This window comes from Pholcus phalangioides, unplaced genomic scaffold (genome assembly GCF_987345545.1).
Source record: "Pholcus phalangioides strain wild (caught in Gottingen) unplaced genomic scaffold, Ppha-v1.0 ptg000018l_1, whole genome shotgun sequence".
NCBI classification, from domain to species: Eukaryota; Metazoa; Arthropoda; class Arachnida; order Araneae; family Pholcidae; genus Pholcus; species Pholcus phalangioides.
Genome location: NW_028301611.1, coordinates 9,394,180 through 9,421,669, shown reverse-complemented (window position 1 = coordinate 9,421,669; position 27,490 = coordinate 9,394,180). Strand labels below are relative to the sequence as shown.

General features: G+C 37.7%; 1 protein-coding gene across 1 annotated transcript; it reads right to left on the bottom strand.

Moving 5' to 3' along the window:
- Nucleotides 1–2,236: 2,236 nt before the first annotated feature.
- On the bottom strand, nucleotides 2,237–26,710 carry LOC149071675 (sphingosine kinase 1-like). The gene is made up of 6 exons (XM_089247625.1): nucleotides 26,067–26,710; nucleotides 16,537–16,689; nucleotides 6,943–7,037; nucleotides 6,281–6,396; nucleotides 5,031–5,251; nucleotides 2,237–3,955 (listed from the first exon to the last, which is right to left on the bottom strand). The coding sequence occupies exons 1-6, from the start codon at nucleotides 26,494–26,496 to the stop codon at nucleotides 3,153–3,155; spliced, it is 1,818 nt and encodes a 605-aa protein (XP_089103751.1). The 5' UTR covers nucleotides 26,497–26,710; the 3' UTR covers nucleotides 2,237–3,152.
- Nucleotides 26,711–27,490: the final 780 nt, after the last annotated feature.

Here is a 27,490-nt window from a genome sequence, read left to right as displayed (position 1 = left end):
AAAAAAATTAAATACAGAACAAATCATGATGGAATTCTTGAAATAACACTCATCAGTACGAGGAACAGTAAGCTTGTTTATCCTCAATGCAATAAAAGGTGGATTTACTGTAATGTTTCTGGTGAACGCCTCAGATTACAGATACTGCAAACAGTCTCGATACATTAGACCAGGGGCGGCCACACCATGGTATCAGGAGTGGCACATGAACACATTTTTAAAAATTAAAGAAATTTCACTTTTCAATCGAAAAGAATCATTTTCTTATGAACGATGATCTTGTAGGCTGCCAAACCTATATTTAGTATGATAGGCACTCTTGCGATAATAACTATGTAATAAAAATTTCTATTCAGTGCGTTTCTGTTTGGTTTTTCATCTTTGGGCATTGTTGCTGGGCGTCCCACGCATGTACGAGATTAAGGATCATCCACATGGAAGACATGCATTGTATAATCAATCACATTGCCTATCCATGAATTCTTAAAGGAGAGACATTACATAGAATGCTCGCATCCAGTAAAAAAAATGGGACGTATAGTCTGCGTGTTAAAATTTGTGGAGTGGAAAATAATTTTGATTGTGGCATGGCTTGAAGGTTGGCCACCCCTGCATTAGACAATAGTTTCTTAGACGAATTTCTTTCATGCTGCCCCCCCCCCCCACTCAAACGTATGCTGCTGTTTATATTAATAGAGGTTCTATTATCAATAGATATCAAATTTTTCATTGAAATATAGTTACATAGTAAAAATACACTGATGCTTGTTTAAGGTCAGTATAAGTCTTGCTAACGATTGAGAGGAATTTTTCTAATGGTTCCAACTAAACTTTTGGAAACCATTTAGACAAAAGACAACCTAATCGTGCCGACTGTTGTCAAAGAAATACCAGATAAAGTGGAAGACACACTAACATGAAAAATATACCAGGAGGCGGCTAATGCAAAGAGATATTTATATGACATGGACCTCCCCACCCTCCAATGGTATTTTCCCCATGCATGTAAAACAATCTGTAAAGAAAGTGTTATCAATTTGCGGCAATATTTTTAAAGATGATGTAAGATAAACTATAAATTTCCAGAGAATTGCTGCCTCCGATTTTTCAAACCTCTGACATATGCAATTTTTTTTTCTCAGTACGCATGTTCATGTCTAAAATACAAGGTTCAGTTTATTTGGGGATTTTTCGTATTAGAGAATGTAAACCCCAGGGAATACAAAGATACCGATCACGACAGGAAAATGAAACACAGATTTTAAAAATATTCTTACACCATGCACACATAGTTCCTCTTGCACATAAAGAACGGAAACGATTGTCCAGATTAAGCATGAGACTAGCATTTGAAATAAAAACAGAATTCGAAAATATAAGTAATAGCAAAAACCCGGTCTTTGGTACATACGAGGGAAAAAAAATTTCCGTATACAAAAGCTATACAAATATCCATTTAAAAACATAAGACACAAGACACGCCATCCATCCAAAACAAAAAAACAGCCGACAAACTCTTTCATTTCGAAGAAAGACTTTCTGGATATCAGTGCAAAAATAAATTTCGAAAACAGAAATTATCTCGGCTGAACCCTGGTTCTCTTGTAATCCAGGCAGGCAAGCTAAAAATAATATACCACAAATAAACCCATTTCTTTCCTTACAACACGCACAGTAGCGTGATGCACCGAGTAGAAATACAGCAGCTCCCTTTTCCTCTGTAACTCAGCGATAGAGCCCCTAGGTGGCAACAGTAGAGAATGTTATTTCCTCAGTTGTGTGTCTCTGGACATCTGTACATTGAAGGAAAGTATGGATAGCCAAAAAATACCAATAAAAATAACGGGAATGTCCCATGGTCATACAGCAGTATTCTTCGACCGCTGGTCAACAGACAGATGCCAGTCCACGAGACACATTCTGACCAATTAATATAGCCTATACATAATTTTAGCTTTGATTAAATATTGTATTGTCTCTGTATTGGTTTTTATTTCTGTCTTAGCCGTCAGCGGGGGACCACAAATTACTTCTCTCATTTATTTTGTGCCTGTCCACAGATTTCTCCTACTTAATTAATTTTTATCAGTCTGCAAAATTATTTCTCTTATTTATGGTATTTTTTTTTCCAGTCCTCAAACATTATTTCTACTACTTATTTCTTGAAGAACTGCAAATTACTCCTACTTTTGCCAGTTCATAAAATTACTACTTCTATTTATTTATTTTTTTTTTTGTCCTTCAATTATTTCTCCTACTTATTTTTCCGCAAATGATTTCCCCTCCTTTTTGCCAGTCCACAAATTATTCCTATTTATTTATTTATAGTCGTGCTAGTCTGCAAATTATTTATCTCAGAGGTTTTTTTTGCCAGTTCTCTAATTATTTCTCTTATTTTTGCTAATCCGTAAATTATTTCTCCTACTTATTTTTTGTCGATCCGCAAATTATTTCTTTTACATCTGCCAGTCCACGAATTATTTCTCCTTCTTTTACCAGTTCATAAATTATTTCTCTTATTTATTTATAGTCACGTAAATTATTTATCTCTTTTTTTCTGCCAGTCCTCCAATTATTTCTCTTATTCTTGCTAATCCATACATTATTTCTCCTTATTTTTTGCCTGACTGCAAAATTATTTCTCCTACTTTCGCCATCCACAAATTATTTCTCATATTCCTGGTATTTGTTTCTGTTGTTCCTCAAATTATTTCTCCCGTTCATTCATTTTTTGCTGATCCGCAGAATTGTTTGTCTGATTTCACCGGTCCACAGTTGTAAAAAAAGTTGAAGAACACTGTCCTAGAAGACATTAAATACAATCACAAGGCGAGATTCTCTTAGGAAGGGGGGAGGGAAAGGAAATAAAATTACCCTACACTCGAGAACTAAACAAAAACCTCACAAATGTCAACAGCAAATCATAAATTATGTCTATAATAATACTAAAAAATAGTCCTTACAACAACAAAAAACAGGAATGTGAATGAAAAACCTTATGCTCGAACATAAAATCACCAGAGATAGTTGAATTACCAACTACTGTCAAACTCATAAAAAAAAAAAAAGGAAAAGATCTGCATCACCTCTGTAACAAATCACAGTTCAGTTAAATTTACACATAAAAAAAAAAGTCGATATACAACATTATGTCATCGGGTCATCATCCTCGCCACAGATGGGAGAACTGTAGCCTGTACGGCACTACAAGGAATCACTTCACCGTCAACAGTTAACAAACTCTCCGACTGATAAGGCTCCAACCGGAAGGCATGCACAGGAACCACGTCAACGTATGGAATGTTGACGTGGTCTCCGGTCTGCAGAGACGCCAAGAAGTAGATTACCTGAGCACGAGAGACATTCGACCGCATCATGACCAGCCACATGATGCCGTCATCAAGCTTCGCGTCTGGAGCGAACAGCACATCGGACGACAGGTGGGTTTGATGGGCAGCATACACCAACACAAACTCCCCGTCAACAACGGTCCAGTCTTTGGGAACTGGTTCGCTCAGAGCTGGAAGACACCTTGGAGACGCATACCCGTAGTTCCTGCCCGTGTCCCCATCACTGCAACTTCTATCGTTGGGAATATCACCGCCGTCAGTATCACTCAAGCATCCGTCGACTGTTTTATCTGAGTAGGAACCATCAAACTCACCACTGTAGTTGAACTTCAGTAATTCAACTGAATGACTATTTGTGACCTCCGATATTCCTGGTATGTTCTCGACGTAACTTTTCGAGAAGAGTTTATCGGGTTTCTGATCTCTGTAGCCATTTCTAGGAACATCAAATTCTTCAGATTGTCCGAGCTTACTGCTCAAGGTCTTGCTTCTGATCACCCTGTAGTTTTGTTCGGAGGTTTTGGTGTTCTGGTTTGATAGCCTCTTTCCTGGCTGATATCCAGTGACTGGGAGGTAAGAGAGTTTTCCCTTGTATTTCCGCAGACCTGTGAAATGCATCACCAGAAATCAATCCAATATAATATCAAAGCACACCAAAAAAAAGGTTTTTAGAAATCCTGTAAATCAGGGGTTCTCAAACTGTGTACCTCCAGCCTTTGTAAGGGACGCCGCGGAGTGGTCACCCTGACAAAGGTTTTTCTAAAATATTCTTTGTTAAACAGCTCTGGAGAGCTCACGGATAAGCATTGGATAAGAAACGGGCACACCGAGAGGAAAAAGGTTTGAGAACCCTCGCTGTAAATCAAAATCACACCAAAAATAATTGTGTGAGAATCCCGCGCAAAATAGAAGTGAAACTTCTACATTTGACATAACTAGATTCTTCTCAATAGAATGTAATTTTAATTATTTAAAATTTAATTAAGAAATTTTAAATTTAATTAAATGGCATAATAATCTCTTGGTAAATTCCATGTGAGGTAGATTTGTTCACTAAACGTTTCTGGTGATAATAGTGGTTGGCTCTAAATCAGGGGGGGGGGGGCTTTTTATTGGGACTGAAGTCTAATATGGGAGTGAAGAGTGAGAAAAAGAAAAAAAGCGAGCTCTCTGGATGTACAGCATTATGACAGAGCAACCAATTAGGAACTGGCACTATGCCGTCACAAAACTTGCATTCACAGTGGTCAGAGGATGCGGTGTCACTGGGGAAAACATAAAATCATAATAAACTGTCTTTGTCCAACACAAACCGTCCAAGCCAACTGCTTCCGGTGAATAATAGGATCAGTAGTGAACACGGGATTTTCTCAAGGAGGATGGGCAAGATTAAAAATTTTCCCCACAAGGCAAGGGATTAACTTCACCCCCCCCCCTCCCCCGCATATGCCAATGAGTATAGGATAGTGAAAAAGTCCCAACAAAGTCAAAAAATAGAGAAAATATTCTTGGGCGAAAAGTAGCAGAAGAAAAAGAAATTGAATAGGCAGAAACTTTGGATTTTCCCACAAGAGCAAAAAAAAACAAACAATAATAACAATTAACATAAGCTGTAGCTCTATTATGGGAAATCGCGGTTATCAAAATAAAATAAACGAATTTTGATGGAAGGAAACTCACCTAAAGCCCTGATGACAGCCCAGATAGTGAACCTTGCTTCACCGATTGCACGTAATTTCTCAGATTCTATGTCTATATCAGCCATGAGTCCCCATCCGATAGACAAAAATGAATAAAAATTCTTGACCGGAGTTTCCACCTGTATCAGATCCATCGGTGAAACACGTCTGCTTATGACATTGAGTATCGATGAGGTGACAGTCGTGGTATCATAAGGCTCACTACAGAATAGGTCATTCAAACATATATTATTTTTGATGAAGGAAAACACACGAAGAGGGAAAAAAACTATTATTGTTTTTATAAAATTGATAACTTTCCATGGGGTTTTTAAACTAAATTTACTGCCGATATTTCGAGGGGGAGGGGGAAACTTTCACAAGGTGCCAATAATACTATGAATAGAAGGCCGAAGAACAGTTTTAACTGCATTTGAACATTCAAATTGCCACAACTAAAATAATCGCAATCAATGTTATTGCATTTAAGCTTAGCTAAAATAGTTTTGGTATCTTGTGCTGCATGAAATGAGACAAAAACAGTATAAGCATCTCAATTAGAGTTTTAATTTGATTTGAGATTGGTACACTTTCTGTTGATGATGTTATTCAGTTGCAGATAGTAGTAGCTGCTGTGTCCAGAAAATTCACTGCCAGCAATTCACTTACAACAATTCATAGACGGAAAACTCACGACAACAGTTCGGCATGAGTGAACGATGATCAAGTGAATCAGTGACTAAATGATCGAGTGAGCAAGAGAACGAGAAAGTGAAAAAATGAGTGAGCAAATCAGGTCACTCACTCAATCACTTGGTAGCTCATTCCATTGCTCACTCACTGGGTCATACACCTGATCACTACTTTGCTCTCTCACCAACACTGTTCATTCACTAACTACTGTACCATTTACAGACTCTGTGCTGGGGATAGTCTGTGCTATAGACACAACTAAGTTTTGACTTGAATATGTTCTTTAGACCAACTGTGACTTGGAAATATGCCGCAGGTCACTTGAATGAGATATAAATGTACCATGAGTTACTTAAGCGATCTGAAAATGCACTGCCAACCCCTTAAGTAATGTGGAACTTCACAGTGGGTTACTTAAATGATCTAGTAATATGCTGCTCAGTTCATTTTTACAAAATTAGATTCGAGGTTACAGGCCACATCAGATGACTCTGTGGACCTTGGGTCAAGCGTGTATGCATTAGATAAACAAGTAATTAAATGAATGATAATATTTACCCCAAAGCATAGTTTATTGCTCTCGCCAGTCCATTCCCTGAACCTCCAGGAATAACACCAATAGGAACTTTGACGGCAGTTTCCCAGTCTTCCCTTTCCATTAGACCATTGAATATCTAAGGTAAATAAAAAAGCAATTTTGTTCAAATCCTCAAAGATGTATATAAAAGCCTCGAACACAAGGACAGATAAATATTCGCAATACAATATAGTACAATAATCACTCCAGCGTTATATTTGTGTGTGATCCCGATCAGAGAGGGAATGCCTTCCAGAGATTATTTTAAACATTCGGAACTTCACCAGAACTCATACTATATCATGTTTTAATGATTTTTCTAATAAACAAATTAAAAAAAAATTAATGTGCAAGAGGGTTTATAAAAGAATACAAGAAATCTGGTTGTAAAAATAACATCAATCTTGGATAATGAAATGAACGTTATAAAAGTGTACTGGCAGTACTCACAAACTATAATTAGCTTTGGAAAAAAAAAAAAGAGTAATAGATTAAAGTCAAATACAGAGCATGCAATTTATTTAATATGTACACTTTATCACCGAATCAAAAAAAATGCTGTATTTTTGAATTTATATACGCTCAGCATTTTGACATTACAGGAATAAATTTTTTTGCTATTTTAAAGTTTTTGCCAACTTACTTCAAACAGCAAACCATCACCCGAAACTGCGACGATACCATTCCAATTGCTTAGATCAGCATCTTTCATAAAATCTCTGGCGAAATTGGCTCTTTCTGTATAGAGAGAAATGAAAGTCAATGGCGTTGTTTAATAATACACACTACTACTTAACCGTGCATACATCTTGCACATATTACTCTGCAGAATTTAGTAATATAAACTGGAAGAAATTTCCGAAAGCAAATTATTTTTTGCATTGGGAATTATGTATGTGCGTTTAATTAAAAAAAAAATGAGAAGTTTCCCCTTTTCTTTGAAACTCGCATACTGCAACCAATACAAAAATAAAGTTATTTATTTTGACAGTATTGATTGGCTATAATTGGGGGGGATGACTTGGATGATTCACTTCGGCTTGATAGAAACCAGTACCTAATTCTGTTAGGTTTGGCAAACCAGTTTTTACAGTGGCACCTAAAATGAGGGTTTTCTCAAAGAGAAGGAGCCACTGCATGCGAGTTGTTTGCAGGATTATCGAAAATCCTAATACCGGCTATAATTTTAAAGCAGTGAGTCATGACTGTTTCAGTAGTTACTAGCTATGTGTACTAAAAATATTGATGTACAATATTTACACACGTCAGGAGTATAAGTAGGTGTTACACACAGGACTTGACAAATCAACACAAAAATTTAGGCACCAGACAAATTTCTTAGAAGCTAATTAGGAGCAAAAATTCCTTACAGTATTTTTTTCGAAACGTGTTGATGGATACACATAAATTCTAAAAATTTTGTTTTGTCCTCAGACTCCATTTAATCATCAAACGCACAGAAAATTTTAGGTGTCATTCAATCATTTAGTTGACATGGTGAATCAGCGCTTGGGATTTGTCAAACTCTGATTAAGGGGGTTCTGTTTTTCCAGCCAGACCAACATTCCTTGATATTTTTGTTGCAATGGTTTAATATCAAAATTTATGGTTTGAAAATAAAACCGCAAAACATATAATTAGAGATTACCACAGGGTGAGAGGCTTTTCTATCAGGGTAATCCAATTTAAATCATTTGATTTAAAAAAACAATCATTGATTAAAATCACTAAATCCTCCATTTAACTTTAATATCATTAAAGTTAAATGGAGTCCACCGTCCCACCCGGGGGCCATTTCCTGAAGTTAAGAGAGGCTACTAAGGCCTCTATTTCAGCCCCTCACGCCACAGTGCGTGGAATAAGGAAAGCAGAGTCATGTCTCCAGTGGTTTAGATGACTCTGCCACGAAGCTGGGCTGGAAGAGATCTCGGCGACGGGATGAGTCCGGTGGCAGAGACCCTGGCATTCATTCATTCATTCAGTGGTTTAGATGGTAACATGCTTGCCTGGTATGCAAGAGGTCCTGGCGGAGTCGTGATGACTTTTCTTTCAGAGTTCACTTCAGCATAATATCCGGAAAATAACTGTTTCCTTTAATGATATTGTTCAATATCATTGAAGTACAATACACTAGTTACTCCAAAGTAAAAGTAACCTAGTATGGTATGCATGTTATTGAAATGTGATAAAGTTTTTGATTAAAAGAAATATAGAAGATTTGGTAAATATAGACTTGAACCTATATAATCTCCAGACACAGTGCAGAAAGCAGAAAGACAGCCGTTCTATTTCTAGATTTCGTGCATGGAAAAAAATTATGGGAAGCTGAATTTAGGAACTGCAGTAAGTAGTACTATTTACAGGTATTGTACTATACTATTCTCTGATGAAAAAAAAAACAAAACAGAAAATTGGTTTTAGTATAAAGCATAGGTGCCAATTCAGACTTGAAAAATCTGTAGTTTATCCCGGATGACACATTCCGCATCAAAGAAAACATGTCGCACAAATAAAGGGAAACTAAGGGAGATCTTATTTTGGCAATTGTATCCAGTGACTATATATAAATACAGTTTCCCAGGATGCGTTTTTCGCTATCTTAATTTTTTTAGCAATAATTGGCAACTTTGCTTGCTTTTGGCATCATATTTGGCAACAGCTAAAAACTTTTCATACTTTAGAGGAAGGAGAGAAAGCCCTCATGAATAAAAACTTTTCTCAACAAGAAAAATATTAATCCATGAAGTTAATTCGGGCTCAACGACCTTTCATGTAACATATGCATAGATTTTTAGTGTTCATATTTATTGCTTGTAGTTTGTTAGTTTATTCATTAATGTTGAATTAAATTTGAGATTACTTGAAAAAACATGCATTCTTAATGATTAACCATATTTGTTTTAATTAATAAGTCAGTTAATTCAGATAAAAATAATTTGATTCAAATGAAAAAAAAAATCATAATTTTTTTCTTGGTTTTTTCTAAAACTTTGAATAACAATAAATTTTTTTATAGTTTTTTTACTTACACAAATACAGAGATATGTACATATACAATCATTCATACAATATATATACACATAAAAACATAATGCACATGCTATTGACATCGAGGGACATGAATGTCCTTCCAGCAGATCTATAAGGGTTACTCTATGATATCATTTCAGCAACACCCTTATTAGTGTGGTTTGTGCATGTTGATAATTGTTTCATATATAAAGTAAATATATATATTTTATAATTTTTGTATTACTTAAAGAAATTTTACATACAGATGAGTTGTTATATTGAGTTGTTGTATTATTGTTGTCATACAGATTCTAGACTAGTGGTTATAGAAAACTTCGACATTGTTATTGGATCTTATGTTATTATTTGCATGATTGATTGCATGATTAATTTTTGGCACTTGATATAAATTATTTAATCTAAATGAACCTTTGTTTTGCTTCTTTTCTAACCATTTATCTTTTAAAAATGAATGTTTTATTAGCCTATAAATGTTGTTTTGTCTTATAGTTAGCTTATGACATTGTTTTGTTTATTGTGGTGCTTGTTATTTGGGATCATATTTTGATATATATATATATAATCTAGATTTTGTATATATGTTTAATATGCACCTCCCTAAGCAGTGATTCCCTATGTTACTATATACTGAGTATATCCAAACATAAAATAAATCTTTTAGAAAGTTATTGTCTATTGTGTCTCTTAATCTATCTAAAATTGCAGCATATATATATATTCTTAATTTTTCTATTATTTTTTCACACCGCCAGTTCCATTTTGAATCACACATCTTGTATTATTATATTCCTAGGCAGTTGTGTTCATGAACTCTTTCAATTTCTTGGCCGTTACATTGTAAAATATATTGACACGGACAATGACCATGAATTTTTATACTAAAATTTACCAAACTGTTTATATTTCTAAGATGATGTATTTAGTTTTTTGTATAGTTTTTCTTAAGCCAGGTACTGATTTTAAGTAGGTCTTCAACTTTTTTTATAAATTTTTAATTCCAGTGTCTTCAAATGCAATATTTTATCGTCTGTGAATGAGATTAATTTACCATTTATGTGAAGTTTGGATGTGTCCTTCATGTAAATGATAAACAATATTGGGCCAAGAACGGATCTTTGGGGGGGGGGGGGGGGACACTTTTATTTTACTTATCAGGGGTCTGTCCAGCCGGAATTTGGGTCCGGAAAACGGACCCTTCACAAAATTCCGGGGCTAAAAAACGGACCCTTCACAAAATTCCGGGGCTAAAAAACGGACCCTTCACAAAATTCCGGGGCTAAAAAAAGGATGTTTCACAAAATTTGGAGGATAATAAACGGATCCATCACAAAATTCCAGAAAACGAACCCTTCATGAAAATTACGTCGTAAAAAACGAACTTTTGCGACTGCTGTGCGACAAAATTCTTATCAGTTATGACCCTAGTCGTAATAGAAAGCCATTGATCTTTTTTTTAAGCATGCATTGTTGGCCCAACACCACCACCCCCTCCCCCATAGATGAGTAATCTTATCTATAGAAGTTGTTGGTTGGATACCGGAAAATATGACCTTGAAAAGGCGATCGGAGAAAGCGTGACCTTGAGAGAGCTTTCCTTGTTTCTAGTCTTCTGGTTAGGACATCCCGCTGGTTGACCACGGATTGACCGCGTCCAATATTTTATCGCACAACCTATGCCATTATACAAACGCTTTAGCCCCGCACTTCTCCTCAAATGGTCTTTGAATCACAACCTCTTGTTAGTCGTAAAATCGGCGTAGTTGGTGCTTATTGTAGAATTGGATATTTTGTGCACGTTTTTTTTCCTGTATTGCGCTTTCATTTTTGAAAATTTAATATGAAGCGTGGTCGACCAACAACAGGTGGAAATTCAAGGAATAGTGATTTCTACATTAAAAAAATACGGCCAACTGACGTTCGGGGATGCAGCTCCATAACATCGTTTTTTAAACGAGGATCTGAAAACGTCACCAAAAAGACGTCAGATACAGATAATTCCAATTGTGCTAACCCGGAAAAAATTACTGAAACATTGCTTCCTTCATCGGTTTCGAACCACGCTGTCGAAACCTTGGAAACGGCGCGATACATTACCGATTTATCGGAGGCGCCTAAAGACATTACCGATTTATCAGAAGCGCTGAAAGACATTTCGGATTCTTCGAAAGACATTGCCGATTCGTCGGAAGCGGCGGAAGAGATGACCGATTTATCGGAAATGGCGGAAGACAATTCCGTTTCTTCGAAAGACATTACCGATTCGTCGAAAGCGGTGGAAGACATTGCTGATTTATCGGAAGCGCTGAAAGATGCTACGAATTCGTCGGTAGAGCCGGATTTTCAGAAAATTTCATCTACAGAAGCTAGAAAAATGGGTCCAAAAGTACCGAATTTGTTGAACATCGCACGTTTTGAGAAGCTTCACAGTTGGCTATGTTACAGCATTTCTGCATCTGGCTTTCTTTGCAAAATATGTTCTACATTTTTTGATAAGGGACCCTGGATTGACCAAGGGGTGCAATTTGGTGATCACCCAACACGATGTGTCAACAAGCATATATATAGCCAGAAACACAAACAAGCTGTGAGTGCATCAAAAACTAGGAAAATGATAATAAAAATGAAATAAAATAGGAAAATGAGGTTGCTGTTTAATTAGTATTACTTTCACTCCTATTTTGAACGTTTTCACAAAAATAAGGTACATTTTCACAAAAACAGGACCCTGTGCAAAAAGTCTGGACAGACCCCTGCTTATAGGAATGTACTTATTTCTCCACCTATTTGAAATGCTTCTTTCCCATTAAAGTAATATGTTTTAAACCAGCTCAATATATTGCCACGTATACCAGCTGATGACAATTTTTCTGTGAGTATCTATAAATCTAGACAGTCAAAAGCTCTTTTTTAAATCCAGAAAAATTGTTATAGAATATTTATTACAGTTGAACCCAGTATTTAAGCAATTGCTTAGCTCTAAGATGACCATTTCTGAATTTTTACTTTTCTGAAACCCATATCGGTTAGGAGCTAAATAATGCTGATAATTAAGAAAACCCACGAGCGGTTTTTATATACACTTTTCTATTACTTTTGAAAAAATGAGAAGAATTGATATAGGTCTATAGTTTAGACCAGTGATTCCCAATGAGGGTGTTAATGTCCCCTTGGGGGCAATGGAAAGTTCCAGGGAGGCAGTAGAAGCTACGGCTATAACATAGGATCCTATGGAGAAGATTGCGTTGGGGAGGGGGGGGGTGCGATGGGAGAAAAACATTTCTGAAGAAGGGGGCGATGGGACAAAAAAAAAAGGTTGGGAAACTGGTTTAGACCCTTATAGTTTTCATCCCCTTTTTGCCACAGATAGATTTTTTTTCTCACTTAGATTGATCTCTACACTCACATAACCCCCACAGGAATATAAACTAATCTAATCTTATATTTCCTTAAATTCCAGATGCCTCGCAACAAAATATTTGTTAGATAAATAAGATAAAACAAAAAAATGTTTTTTTTGTAAACCACTTATCTCATAGGTATTTATAAAGTTCACAAACACAGGAAATTATCAAAGTGCCCCGCACATCAATTTCTCAACTAGGCCTATTGATTATCTTATCAGAGGAAGAAAAAAAAATTGTCATATAATGGATGAAGTAAAATATTTTTGTAGTAGATCAAGCTAAACCCCGGCGCTTCACTAGGGACCCAAAAAATAAATACAGAACCTTATCTATCAGGTGTATGTCTTATCTCCTGTTATTTGATGATAAAAAAAACGATACAAAACAGTTGGGGAAAAACAACAAATATCACGATCTAGCACATTCATGAGATTAAGTCATTATCTATATAGATATCAAAGTTTACTGCACATGCGATAATCATCCTATCTAGCCAACCGGAACTTGTAGTAAATACAAGATCGAAGAACTATTTTTTACCCCGTCTCTTACCTCTTTTAACAAGAGTGCATTCCACCCGATCCGGTACTGTTCAGAACATTGAATCAATGTTTTCAAACATAGAATTCAACCTCAAATTTAACCTTCTCAGCAGCATTAATGAGATATCTTGCTTTTTATTTCAGCACAATGTCTGACAAGCAAAGATATTTTATAAAGCCGATTTCTTAGTGAAAGGCACTTCTCGATTCCCCTTACTTTGCACCTGGTGGTTAATGGGTTACCGTTTTTGTATATTTTTATGTTTTTCCACAATCTCAAGGTGGTCTTTGTTCTAGCATGTTACCTAGGAAGCCATTGAGCATGCGGACATAGACATCCAAAATTTTCTTTTCAGTCTGAGTTTTTTGGGAAAAATTCCTTACATTTTAAATTTTTTTACTATATAGTGTGGTAAAACCCCCTCTTTTACTCTTGCCATAGAAAATGTAGGGAGCATGTTGTAGGTGCTTTAATGCTGCTGATTTCTTACCTAGAACCGTAACAAATTATTTAACATGTGATCAGTGTTCATTTATGATGGTGGCATTCATACTTTTTCGGAAATCAGTCATGCAAAATAAAAAATGTTAGTATTTTTTACAAATTTTAATGCCACAATGCCAAATAAAGAGAGGCAGTGACAGCAATTATACTGTTGGATATATATATTTATTGTCTAAAATCAGCTATTTTTTGTTTGGCGCAACTTTGGTTTTGGTAAGAGGAGGAAATTTCAACTTTTTTGATGATTGAAATTAAAGCAGGATATACAGCCAATGAATTACGGTAACCCTTGGGTAATTGTAATTTGTGAAGTCAATAACTATCAACTCTAGGAAAAAACTGCGAGCTATAGCATAATATTTTCATGACACTTCCTTACAACTAGCAAAATCTTGCTTCTCAGGTATTTCTCCTCCAAAATCATAAAAACTTGCTTGCCCAAGTTCAAAAGCAAATTTTAAAACATGAAATTGTTATTTTCAGCCCTTTTCAGTCATTGGGAAATAAGGCTGGTCATCCAGGAACAAAAATCATGTTACATGGTGCAATCAGTGACTAGTTTCCAAGAACTGCCTCAAAAATACAAAGTTATTGGATTTATCATTAAAAAAAGAAAAACCAGTTCCCATGAGGAACACAGAGACAGGAATAAGGGGATTATGAATACAATCAAGAGATGTCAAGGATGACAACATAATAGCCTTGAGGTGATCAATCAAACTTTTTTTAATTTTTAAAGCTTCCAGACCTTAAGGTCAAGTTGCAACAATCTCTATGGAAGTAAAAACACCAGTTTTTATCACTTTTTGAAGAGAGGGAAGGTGTTAATCATTATAAGAAGAAGTATTTTTGATGTGCCATTCAGTTCCTTACTAACATAAACATTTTTTTTCAAATATATTATGTGGCGAGTCAATTCCATACACACAAGTATTTTTTGCCACTATAAAAAGAAGGAAGAGAATTTCATTCATTTATGATGGTGAATTTTGTTTCAAAGTGCTCTCTTGCCAGCTATCGTTTGCATTTCAAGTGCTGCTCAAAAAAACAGTGTTTTTCTTCTCCCAACATGACCCAAAATGTTTGATTTAAAAAAATGTAATTTTAAATAAATTATAATTTTTTCACATTAACAAAAAGCCTTATGACCCTTTGGCATATAGCATTGACGTCCTCTAATTGAAATATCCCTCCCTCCCAATTACACATACTTTGACCGAAGCCTGCTGAATGCTTTTTGACGCATGGGCCCACCCGGGCACAGTCTGGGGGCCTCACAACCTCACAAAAATGAGATCCAGTTGAAATTTTCTAGGATTTACCAGGTAGGGCCTCCAAAAAACCATTTGGACCGGGGGACCCATGATAGTCTTAAGACAGCCCTGGTTCTTACCAAGAAGGGAAATGTTTCCCAGTGAGAATCTCATCAAAGAAATGAGTAAACAAAGAACAACATAGTGATCATACAACAGAACCGGATAAATCCCAGGCACCAGGTTGCTATGGCGACTAAAAAAATTGGTATTGCTGCCTACATTTTTGTTTGTGTAGTTACTAAATTGCAGGCTGAGAGCTATAAAAAATGTTCAAAATTTATAGCAGCATATCTGCCAACATGAAAAAGAGGGTCATTATGACCTGGGTCAAAAGAAACATTATTTTGGACCTTTTTTCTTCAGGTAAATTTTTGTTTTGGAGCCTATATTATTTTGTGATTTGTCCAGCCCTGTCATACAACTTCTATTTTACGAGGTACTCAAATAATTGAAAGGTTTGTAGCAAGAAGGGGTTAGCAGGGCCATCTTAAAAGTGAGATGGACCTCCCGGGCCAAGTGATTTTTCTGCCCCCACCTGGCGAATTCTTGAGAAATTCATCTACTTCTTGTTTTTCTGAGGACTGCCCGAGTGGCACAATGGTAAGATGATTGTCTTCCACTGGGAAGGTTACTATCAATGTCCGTGAGTTCGAAAATCCGGACAAGAACATCAGACAAGTTCTTTGCCTACCGAGCCGGGGACAGCCACAGATAGATGGTGCCTTCATTTCCCACCCAACTCCACTGGTTGGAAATTGTCGTATTGTGATATATGACCAGTGTACGGTAAAGTGGTGGTAGCACGTTTTTCTGAGGCGGCCTGGGTAGGCCAATGCATTAAGATGGCACTAGGGGTAAGCTTCATTTTTGGCACTTTTGGTAATCAAAAAACTGACGAGGAACTACCCATTTCTTACCTCTATGGTAGAATGCAGTTACCGTATTACTCCACATTAGCCAACATGCAGTAAAACTCGAGGGACACCAGGTTTTTGAATGTTGGGGCAGGGGTCTGGTCCATCCCTGGCATGCCGGAAAAAACAGGTTTAATAACGATCACAGTGTGCATTAAGTCAATTAAGTAGATGTTTTAGAAGATATTTAGGAATTTTACAGAATGCGAGACTCTGATTTATAGCCATGCCAGAAAATACGGGTATTCCCAGCATATCGGCTGATGCGAGGGAATACAGTAGCTTCACATATTGAGGAATACAGGAACCAACTGCTAGCGTTACCTTCATCTTGCACCAAATAAAGAAAACTTATTATTTTTTAAACAAGAAAGAGGACTTAAGAACTAACACCTTCTTGATATACGCAAGCCCCTTCAATTTTTGAAATATAAACAGAGTCAAACATGGTTAAGACAAAAACATTTCGAAACAAAAAAAAATAATAAAAATTATGATACTCAAAAACTACTGAAATTCATACCAGTTATATGCATTTCATACTCTGTGTTGCTTTCGGTCATCAATGGCACAACCTGATCTTTGAATATCCCCAATGCTTTCCCAGGTCCACTGCGAGGATTTAATATAAATAGGAGCTTGCGAGAAGGCGGCAACACTTCTGGGATCTTGTAAGCTAGACGGAAAACAATGAAGTATTCTTAAAAATGTCAATACTGATAAGCTCGTAATGTAATCAATCATTCACACATGCAGGCATTGATTTCATTGAAAAGAATGGCTAAATGGAAAAGCAAGTTTGACAGAGGGTACCTCCTCCCAATACTTGCAGAAGCGATGAACATGTTAGAAAATATAATGATGTTGAAGCTCGAAAATCAAATTTTTCATTCTCTAAATCAACTTGAAGATTTTGTGCAATGTTCAGGAGCATCCAAAAAAAGAAAATTAAAATTACAGATGAAATAGTTTTCGTGATAGTTCACGTTTTATACAGACATAGTGAATGATATCATATATATGCATTCAATACATTTTTATAATTATTGAGTGTTTTTGATTTATTGTGTAGGGAGAGACTGGGGAAATGCCGGTCACATCACAGGGTAATCGTGGTCATCAGTATTTCCTCCAATATGCAATGCAGTAGATTAGCCCTGACAAGTGATAGTCTCGCGGCTGTGAAAGGAACTACTGACGCAACATCTTGTTGCTGACTATCATCTTGTTAGTATTTGTTTGGTTGCTGAATTGCAATGTGCTACTTGACGTCATACATTGCAAGAACTCATTGGTTTTGATTGTAGTAAGTGAACTAATTTTCGCTTATTCGTCATATAACTTATACCTTACATCAGCGGCTCTCAACCTTATTTGACTCACGGAGGCCTTTCTGGTATATAATTTCTATGATGGAGATATATTTTTTATTTTTATTCAAAGTTACTGATTTATAAATATATTTTTTTATAATTTAAAAAAAAAAATTTCAAAAATTTACTGTTTTTTTATTTTTTTTTAATGGCCACGGAGCCCCTGAGGAGTGCACATGGAGCACTGGTTGAAAACCACTGCCTTGCATGACACTATATATACTACATTCAATAATGCTAGTCATTCAGCAGTTCAGTCATTTTTTATTTTCCTGTTTCGTGGCACAGTGTGCTCTTGAGGTAACGACAGTCAGTCCATTGGGGGAATGGCAGTCACATGGTGGCCAGGCTAGTGTGAGTGACCTGATTACAAGCCGTCTCCTCCTCTAAACTAGATCATGGCCCACCGCTCTGTCTCAATAATGAAGACATTTTAACAGGTGGTCAAAGAAGACCTGGGCCATTGCTGGAAGCTCTGCATGTATGTATTGTGAACCTAACGTGAAGTCTGTTTCTGTGTAATGCTCGTTATGTGTAGTGCTGACATCTGACAATTTTTTTTTAAACTATGAGTGAAGTGTAATGATTGAATAATTGTATTGTTGTAGGCCTGTTGCTCCCTGTGGCGAGACTTTTTAACGAGGATATCAGCTCGCATTCATGCCTGAAAGTTGGGGACCACAGAAAATCAGGTTTGAACCTGGGTCCTCGCGATGCGAGTCCGTCACTATGACCACTCGACCACCGCAGTGGCAGATTACAGGCATGCGAGAAAATCTGGGCCTATAAACAACACTTAAAAATTCTCACATCGTCACCACAAATGGAAGAGAAATTTGAAGAAAAAAAGAAAATTACCAAGAATACGTAAGTGAAAAAAAAAAATAGAGGGCTAAACAACAAATTTCCAAGCACAATCCATAAATTAAAAAAACCAGGAAATAAAATACTATGGTGTAAACTTATCGGTGGAGTCTGATATGGAGGTTTCGAACGAAGAAATGATTCTGCAAGATTCCTGCGATGATAAAAATATGGGCAATAGAGAGATAATAGAAGAAACATCTGTTTGCTGTGAAGAATTCAGAATAGATGGTGAGATGTGATTCCGCTGTACTAGCTGTGACAGATGGGCTTACCACTTCAGGGTGGGAGGGAGGAGAACTGCAGATAGCGTTTGTGACTTCTGTAGTAAAAGCTAGTTATATGTTTTGGTCACTATGTATTTTATTTTTTATATTATTTCATTAAATATTATATTTATTCTTATAGGAAACTAGCGAGTTTTGTGTTACGTTCTTAAATTTCATGTGATTTTAAATGGCTGGAATGACTGACTGTCATTTTACCCCGGTCTAGAGGTAATACTAGTCAACTGATTTTTTGTTAAATTGTTTTTGTGAAAAAAATATACAACTTTGAATAAATCCAATTAGGTTGTTTGTAAGAAAAGAAGCTGTGCCTCATTAATTACCATGAGTTTCGATCAAAAAAAAAAATTGGCAAATTACTCATATGGCATGTTATTATCCTTAGGTGACCGCAATTACCTCGGACTCCCCCAAGTAGGGTTATCATTTATCGATGAATTGCATGATTTGAATGTTTTTGCTGTTCCCTTGAGCTTTGAATTAACCAAGTTTGACTGTATAAATAAAATTGTTCATTATTCAAAAGAAAAAACAATGTTCCCAATTATTTTTCAAATTTCACATTCTTGAATATTCTCGCCTCGCATCTATAGTCTAGCCTTGCCATGATCAACTGTAGCCTTTTTTTACACAAAAAAAAACTTCAGGAATCAATTTTCACTTACCAGTATCGTTACTTATTACGGTAGATATATGCTACTGACAAAGCCTGAAGTTGGCCAATTCGCAACAGGGTCAGCGCAGTTGACTTGGCCCCTATATATCGATCCCTGTGATTCAGGGTCATCACAGCATTGACATCTTTTGTGATAACTATGGCCATTTATAATTAGTCATAGTTAATCATAATGATTATGGTTAACCCTGATGATCAAAGGAATCTGAATATTGATATCTTAGTTATCCATATATAGAGGCCGACAAAAGAACAAATTTCGGACATTGGCTGGTGAACTAGGCTGGCCCCGCCGCGAATTGGCCAACTTTGGGAACTTTGGCAGTAACATATATATTTTTTATCATGAATACACTCCATCCTGATGAATGTGTTGCTTTTTTACTCTTCTAACATAGTTCATAACAGCTGGTTACAAAAATTTACAATGGTTCGTGACATGTTATTTTTTTCAATTATCCCCATTATAAACTCGCTAGGAAGGAGCCTGTGAAAAATCCTGGAATGAAGACACCCTTTTTTCCTGCAACCCTCAAAAGTAAAAGACTAAGGGGAAAAGTTCAAGGGTGTGAAGGCCATGTTGCAGCAATTGTTAAACAAATAAAACCCATTTGAACGATTTTGAAGTTTCCCTAATAAAAAAAATGACTTCATTGTTTTTTTTTTCTTCTGAACAGCAGGAAGAAAAAATGATGAAAAACAAAAACAAATATTTGCAGTTATTTCTTGTTTCAACCATTAATAGAAATAGCACATTCATTCCCCCCCCCCCCCCCACACACACACACAAATAACGCAGGGTAATCTCAACAAAGTATTTAGGCTATATAATACGTACATAACATAAAATGACAAAGAGGGAAAGAAAATAAAAGAGGAAGAAGGGAATGAGAGCAGATAGAGAGGATACAGAGGGAGGAAAAAAAGATCTCGCCATTCACATCCCACCATCAAGGAAATGATGAATTGAAATGAATAGACTAATGACAGCTCAAAAATGGGGGAAAAAGAACATGATGCATTAAACGAGATGATACGAAAGTTGGGGCAGGGGAAGTAAAAGCAAGCAACATAATGTTTGTTTTGCTTTTAGTCTAAATTGGTCTTGCATAGTTTGATCATACTTAGAACAAACAGAAACATTAAAAAAAAACAAAAAACATAGTCTTGATTTTTGAGTCGCTGTTTAGCTTATCTAAATATGCATTCTCATTCGAACGCGTTAAACTTTACTGAAGTTTCCGGACAGATTTCATGGACGACTATTTCATAGAAAGCTGAATTGAATTTATAATGTCATTTCTTTTAGACGTAGGTACACAAAATGTCCCCCCCCCCCCTCCAAATCCCTCAACTTTAATTTTTGCCTATGACGATGTTTTTTGTTGTGTGAGCAAAGGCAATATGTCCGGGTTGCACACAGAGGCAGATTTATGGCTTTGAAGCTTGCGGGTTACATAAATTTTGCCCTTTCTTTGTACAATTTTCTCGACCCACTCATTCTTCAAATATTCTACCCAAGGCTACAGACAGCTTAGTCCCTCTCCCAGTAAATAGGCCTCCGTGTCCAAGTGATTCTTATGGTCACTCACATGCTTTGACACTCTTTTGGTCATTAATTTTGTTCCTCACTGACTTGGTCTTTTGTTTCTAGGTCAATCCCAGTGTTTCTCAACCACTGAGATGCAGCCTGGTACCGGGCCCTGGCATCAATTGCACAGGGCCATGAGTAATTTCTCTCTCTTATTTCATTTTTCCCCAACACGACGCATCCCATTAGTCGTGTTAATTTCCAAGCCTTAAACTCAAAAAAGGATTCAACTGGGGCTGCAGGATTTAAAGGTTCAGAACCAGTGCTCTAAATTGCTCTTTTGGTCGCTCACCAACATCGTCCATCACTCTCAAGGCCATTCATCGACATGGAATCTAACTCTCTAAATGCTCACTGACCAGTTCCCTTGCTTTTCCACGTCACTCTCATGCTCAAACACTCTCTAGGTTTTTATTTCGGTTACTAACATGCTTGCATACTTCATTGGTTGCTCTTTTGACCATTCATCTACATGTTCTTTCATACTCTTGGTCACTCACGTGCTTGCAAACTCTCTAAAGTCTTTCTTTTGGTTGCTCTCTAAGGTCACTCTTTCAGTCACTCACAGGCTTGCAAACTCTGTAGGCCACTTATTTTGTCACTCATTGAAAAAGTCCCTTGGCAGATGAGTAATAATGGTTTTACAGTAGTGGGCTAAAATTTTTACACTTTTATCCCAATGTACTCTAATTTACTCGACCATGTCTTACTTAAATTTGCTGACCCTTTGAACTTTCCACCCTAGGCTATAGCCCGTTAAGCCTCCTTCCCCGTAAATATACCACGGGGGGGGGGGGGGTGTGCACAACCTTTACATTCTGCAAACCAAAAATGTAGTATTACTGCCAATCGAGGGCCATAAACTCATATAGTTATATCTTTGATTGTTTTCAATTTTTTTTTTGATACAGCCGTCAAGCTTTTTAGTTTCCAGCTTAGTGTATGCCCAAAGGTATTTTTCATATTGATGAGCACATCCTGGGATCCCACATTTCTGGTGGACAATTAGCTTCGATTGAAGCTGCATTGGGAGGGGTGATGACATTTCTTTGCCCAGGGGGCTCATGATGGCTAAGCAATGTTCCTTGACAAAAAAAAGGACCCTTAAGACAATTCTCAACACATTCTTAAATCCAACGTGCAGGGTTGCCATCAGGGTTGGGTTTTTGACATCACAAACGTCAAAAACTGGTTTAAACCATCAAAAACCTAAATGAATGCCTTTTGATAATGTTTTGAACATAATAGGTACATATAACATGATGAAAAACTTACTTTTTTGCATATTGCGTTTTATTTTCAAAAATTAATTTATTACAATTAAAATAAAATATTAATTATAATTTGCAATTTTGAATTTTTCAACATAAGAGTCTAGAACATATAAAATGTAATTTTATGGTTTATTTATCTAAGCTTATCGTAACTTGTGTTCAATTTGCCAAGCGGAATAGAGCTGTTTATTCAAAATATGTATGATAGGGAATCAGTGTTAGGTTTTTGACCCCAGAAACTAACTCGGTATTAAAACAGTCAATGATGTCAAATAGTTTTTATTAACCTGATAGATATGTTAAATAACAAAATACTCACTTTTATGTACATTAACTTTTGTAATTCTGGATATAAAACACTTTATGTTCTGAGGCTTCTTCATAGCATCAAATCTCATTAGCATGTGACCTGGTGAGCTCATGCCTCCTCAACACATGGGCCTCAAGTGCAGATAGAGCCTCGTGATAACTTTGGTTAGAACTTTTGAGAGTAAGTTTGTAAATTAATAGAAACATTTCTAGCCAAGTCAGGGGCTTCAGAAAAATCAATTTGTCCAAGAGCGGGGAGGTGGCCATGATGCTCTTACAACAATTCTGGCAACAGGGCTTCACATATAGGCATCACAACCTGGGGAGGGGGGGGTCGAGGCTATTTGTGCCCCTTCCCAATAAATTTCATGGGGGTTACCATTCATAATCAATGAACATGTTAAAAAAAGACATGAAATTGGTCAATTTCATTGAATACTGACCCAGCCAATGTCCAAATTTTGGGCTTTGGCCAGCCAGTTCACAAAGTGGCCAGAGATCCCTGGCCAAAGTCTGATAACAAAAGACCTGATTTGGAGGTCATCGCCATTTGGCATATTTTTCCACATTAGCTATGGCAACCCATTAATCCGTCGTTACGATGTAATCTTTTTTTTCCTTCAAAATTTGACAGAAAATACTGTCTATAATTATTATTATACTGATAGTTTTTTCTCCTTTTGTCATATGGAGCTAATCTAATACAGCTACCATATAGGCTATAGCCCATGTATCACACGTTAGCGATGTAAAAAAATGGATTAGGTGCCTACCAGACCGTCTTACATCAACCTTTCACCAGCTATCTAACCGAGGCTTAGAGACTATCCCTGGCCATGATCGTCTCTAAGCCTCTATCATTTCTGCAAATCAGACTTTAGCTGAAACTCTAGGCCAATTTGCAAATTCGCAGCACTTTGGGCTTTGGCAGTAACATACTTGTGGCCCCCAGGATAGGACCTTTAGCGAACTCTAAGACAGACTTTAAACGGGCCCTTCTGTAACAAATTTATAGCATGAAAAAAAAAAAGTTGTTAATGGTCCCGTTCCATCAGGCCTGGAAACCACGATACAATTATTTAATCATTATGCTTCACTCTTAGTTATAAAAATTTATGGCAGATGGCGGCACTACGCATAACAAGCATTACATAGAAACAAGCTTCACATTAGGTTAGTGTTACTAACAGTCTTCTTTTAGGAGGACATGTCCTCTTTTTTTGATGTCAATTCAAGCATCCTCCTACGGTTCCGGGAAATTCACCCTTTTGTCTTCCTTTTCCTCCGGAATTATTCTTTTTTTCTTCCTGGGGAAATTTTTTTTCTCCACTTTGAAAGGCATATTTCTTCATTAACACGAGTATTTTTTTGGGGTTTCTTTTCCCCCACACGCATTCACCAATAGCCACCGAAATTCCCAGAATTTTTTCTGTGTCTGCTGTTTTTGTTTTAAAGTTGAGAAAAATTATTGTTGTGGCTGGTTTTATTGGTCAGAATAATGGTGTCATCTATTGTAGTAAATTGGAATGAATAACGTCACTAAGGGTGCGAGCGTGGCCAGACGTTCACCTTTCTGAGTTTTCGGATCCAATAACCCTAAATTTGGTTCACTACACGCACATTCTGACACATACTAATCCGTTAGAAGTTCCACATAGGGATGTAAATAAGGTGCATGTATGTTTTAATAGTAGTAGTAAGTAGAGCTGGAGCATTGTCAGTCCCACCCTTGTGGGAGCCATGAACATACTACTACGTCCAAAACTTATTTTAGCACAGAAGAATAAATACAGATAGAAGATGTATTTGGTGTTTCCTTCGAAGTAAGTACCACATGCCATTTTTGCCATTGTTCACAAATATATGCAAAAGGAGAGATATTGCAAGTCCTTTTTTTTATTTTTGTCGCACCCTCTAGTGTCTTCATTGCTACACTTCTTTGGAACCTGCGAATCATTACCCCTTCGAGCAAATACTTTGAATTCTTTATCTGAGGAGAAAGGGAGTGTCACACAGGACGTGATCAGGAGAATAAGCTAATTGTAGAAGTATCGGAATGTGATGTTTTGACAGGTGATCTGATACCGGGAGGGACCTACGATCAGGACCATTTTAGGAGCAATATGGGGCCAAGTGCCAAGTTTTCTGAGGCTTTACCAGGGAAATTTACAGGCACACCCCTCGAAAATTTTAACTATATCTCATTCCTTGGGCGCATATATTAAGACTGCACTGCCTGCGAGTCCTGCATGATTTGGTGGGACATTACAAACGACCAGATCTTAGGAAGGCCAAGTGATGGGTGATTATTCCAATAATGCTTGCAGGTTTCTCCTGGTGTCATATTACCTGTGAAAACATTACATTCCGATACTTCTACAACCAGCTTGTCCCCGATAACATTCTTCTTTTCCCTTAAATAAAGAATATGCTTAAGGGAGAATGATTCACAGGTTTCGAAGAAATGCAGACACGAAGGTACTGGAGATTGTGAAAAAAAAACTCTCGCACAATCTGTATTTAAATCTCTGTACGAGCAATGGCAAAAATACATAATTTCACTTTGAAGGTTCTACCTGTTTTCATTCGTAGGCAATAAAATAAGATTCAGAACTTTTTGAATATAGCAGTATATAAAATGTAATGTAACACGCCCTCTCCCTTAAAAACGGGACAACTGACAACTTTCACCCCCCCCCCTTTTTTTCATTTTGATGCCTCAGAGGCCTAAAAACATTGCTTCACCCTGGGCCCCAGATATGATTGAAACCAGAGGCGCCAACATGAAGGAAACATTGAGGGGATGAAAGTTGCCCATCATCCCATATATATATACGGGACTCAATCAACTCAGTATGTAGGAAGGCAGGGATGTGTTATATTGTGTACTGGGCAGCAACTAGATGGTCAGCTGGGGCAATAACACATTTTGGTGCCTGCTTATAATGCTGAAAGAGCGGGTTGATGGGTGAAATTTGCACGCCCTCTGGTTCAGTACCCGGGGCACATAGGCGGAGATAGACTAGGAAGTCTGGGAGAGCTCGTTCATTATTGCTGTGGGCACAATGATGTCAATTCATATATACATTAGATCAGTCGACTCCACCTTTGACACTGGGGGTCCACCCTTCCCGTATCTCCGCCCATGCCTGGGCATCGGAAATGCCTGCACCCAAGGCCGCAACTAGATGCTTGCCCCCAAAGCAGAATGTTTTGCAATGAGCCCTCGACTGACTGGAAATGTTCTGCAGTTCCCATAATAGTGTTTTCTACATTTTTATGAAAATTCTTCCCGATTGTTCTGTGAAGTACGTCGCAGGCTTCGGCATATTCTGCTTTGGGGGGATGGTTGGTCACTCGGGGCAAGTGTTCATTTTGGCGCACCCCCACCCCTTGTAATGTTGGAGGTTTGAGAATAAAATTTGCGCCTCCTCTGGTCCAGCAGCCGGTGCACGAGACCCACTTGCTTTCCACCTAGTTGCGGCCCTGTCTGCACTTCCCCCCCCCCCCATCACCAGTTGCAGTATTTGTATATTCATTGTATACTGATTGTATATTCATTGTATATTGATTGTATATTCATTAATTATTGCCCCAGTTTCGGCGCCTATAATTGAAACACCCCCATCCCCTCCCAAACTAACAGGATTCTGAACACATATGTATATCGAGAACTCACTTCCTTCGGGACCGAACCGTTTACCGTTCAGCAGCCACGAGACGACACATCTCCACTTGTCGATAACGTCGACGTTCTCGCCGTACGTCGTGAAGTTCTTCATCAGGAAGTTGGAGACGTTCTTCTCCCTGCGGAGCTGCTTGTGGAGGATCCCACCGGTGACTCTGAGAGGGTAGTAATAGAGTCGTAAATAGCACGACACGACACCGTCGTCCGATCCACGGGACGTTCTCTTAACGACCGTACGACACCCGACGATGTCCGAGACGCTGATTTCGCTGCTGCTATCGGTCGCTTTGCCGTTGGACGCTTTCCTCACGAACAGCGTCCTCTCCGTCAGACACAACGTACACGAGGTCAGAGATGGATACAAATTGAAAACATCCTGCAATATACAATAACCGCGCTCGTCCGCGGTGGAGCCCGCCATCGTTACGTTCAAATGTTGACACGACGAACGTTGTTGTCGCGTGGAGTTTTCACGAATGAATAGGCAATAACGGGTACATATGCACTGTTATTATTAGTTTCATCATCATCATCTCCTGCATCAAACAGGTGTAACGTGATTGTCAGCAGGGGGGGGGGGAGGAAAAAAAACCCAACGTTGCACGTTGTCGATTCACTTCCTAATCCTAGACTGTAGAGAAACATTATGCCGTTTGTATTGGTCGGTTACAATTGTGACGTAACCGAGTAGGCGTGGCTATCGGTTGAATATGAAAAAAGAACAATCGAAGTGTGGCAATATTTGAAAGGGGGGAAAAAAAACTTTTTTTTTCTTCCGAACAGCTAAGCAGGGCCGTCTTAAGAGTATCATGGGCCCCCGGGCCAATTGATTTTTCTAAGGCCATACCAAACAAATTCTCGAAAATTTCAACCAGATCTCATTTTTGTGAGACCGCTCTTCGCTTGAGGCCCGGGTGGACCCATGCCTTAAGACGGCACTGCAGCTAAGCCGGGTTTTCTAAGGAGTCGGATTTCTGCGCCGTTTGCAGCGTCAAAACGCTGATTGGTCAGAAAACTTGAATTTTAGGTTTTCAACCAATCAGCGTTTTCACGTTGCTCACGGCGCAGCAACTCTACTCCTAAGACCAGACCAGACCAGCATCAGACTTTGACTTCCATGCCCAGCCCAATGGGCCGATTGTGGAATTACAGACGGGCCTAGTAAGGCTCTACTCCTAAGAAAACCTGGCTTAAACGGTTTTTTTTGCACGCTGGTTTCCGATTCTGCAAGTTGACGGCCGTTGGTGATTGGTTAAAAACCTGAATTTCAAGATTTTTGACCAATCCGTAACGGCGTCAACCAACTCGCAGAATCGGGAAACTAGTGTGCACTATGTTCGTTCTCTTTGGCCAGCGTTCAGGTTTTCAGGGCCTTGAATCATACGAACTACGCGGCCGCAGAATTCGCCAACTGA

Excerpts from the sequence above, each read along its gene's own strand:
- LOC149071675 (XM_089247625.1), bottom strand. The coding sequence starts at position 26,496 with ATGGCGGGCTCCACCGCGGACGAGCGCGGTTATTGTATATTGCAGGAT. Across the intron at positions 16,690-26,066 it reads ACGGTTCGGTCCCGAAGGAA|CTTACAAGATCCCAGAAGTG; the intron begins GTGAGTTCTCGA and ends TTTTCCGTCTAG. Across the intron at positions 7,038-16,536 it reads GTATGAAATGCATATAACTG|AAAGAGCCAATTTCGCCAGA; the intron begins GTATGAATTTCA and ends CTCTCTATACAG.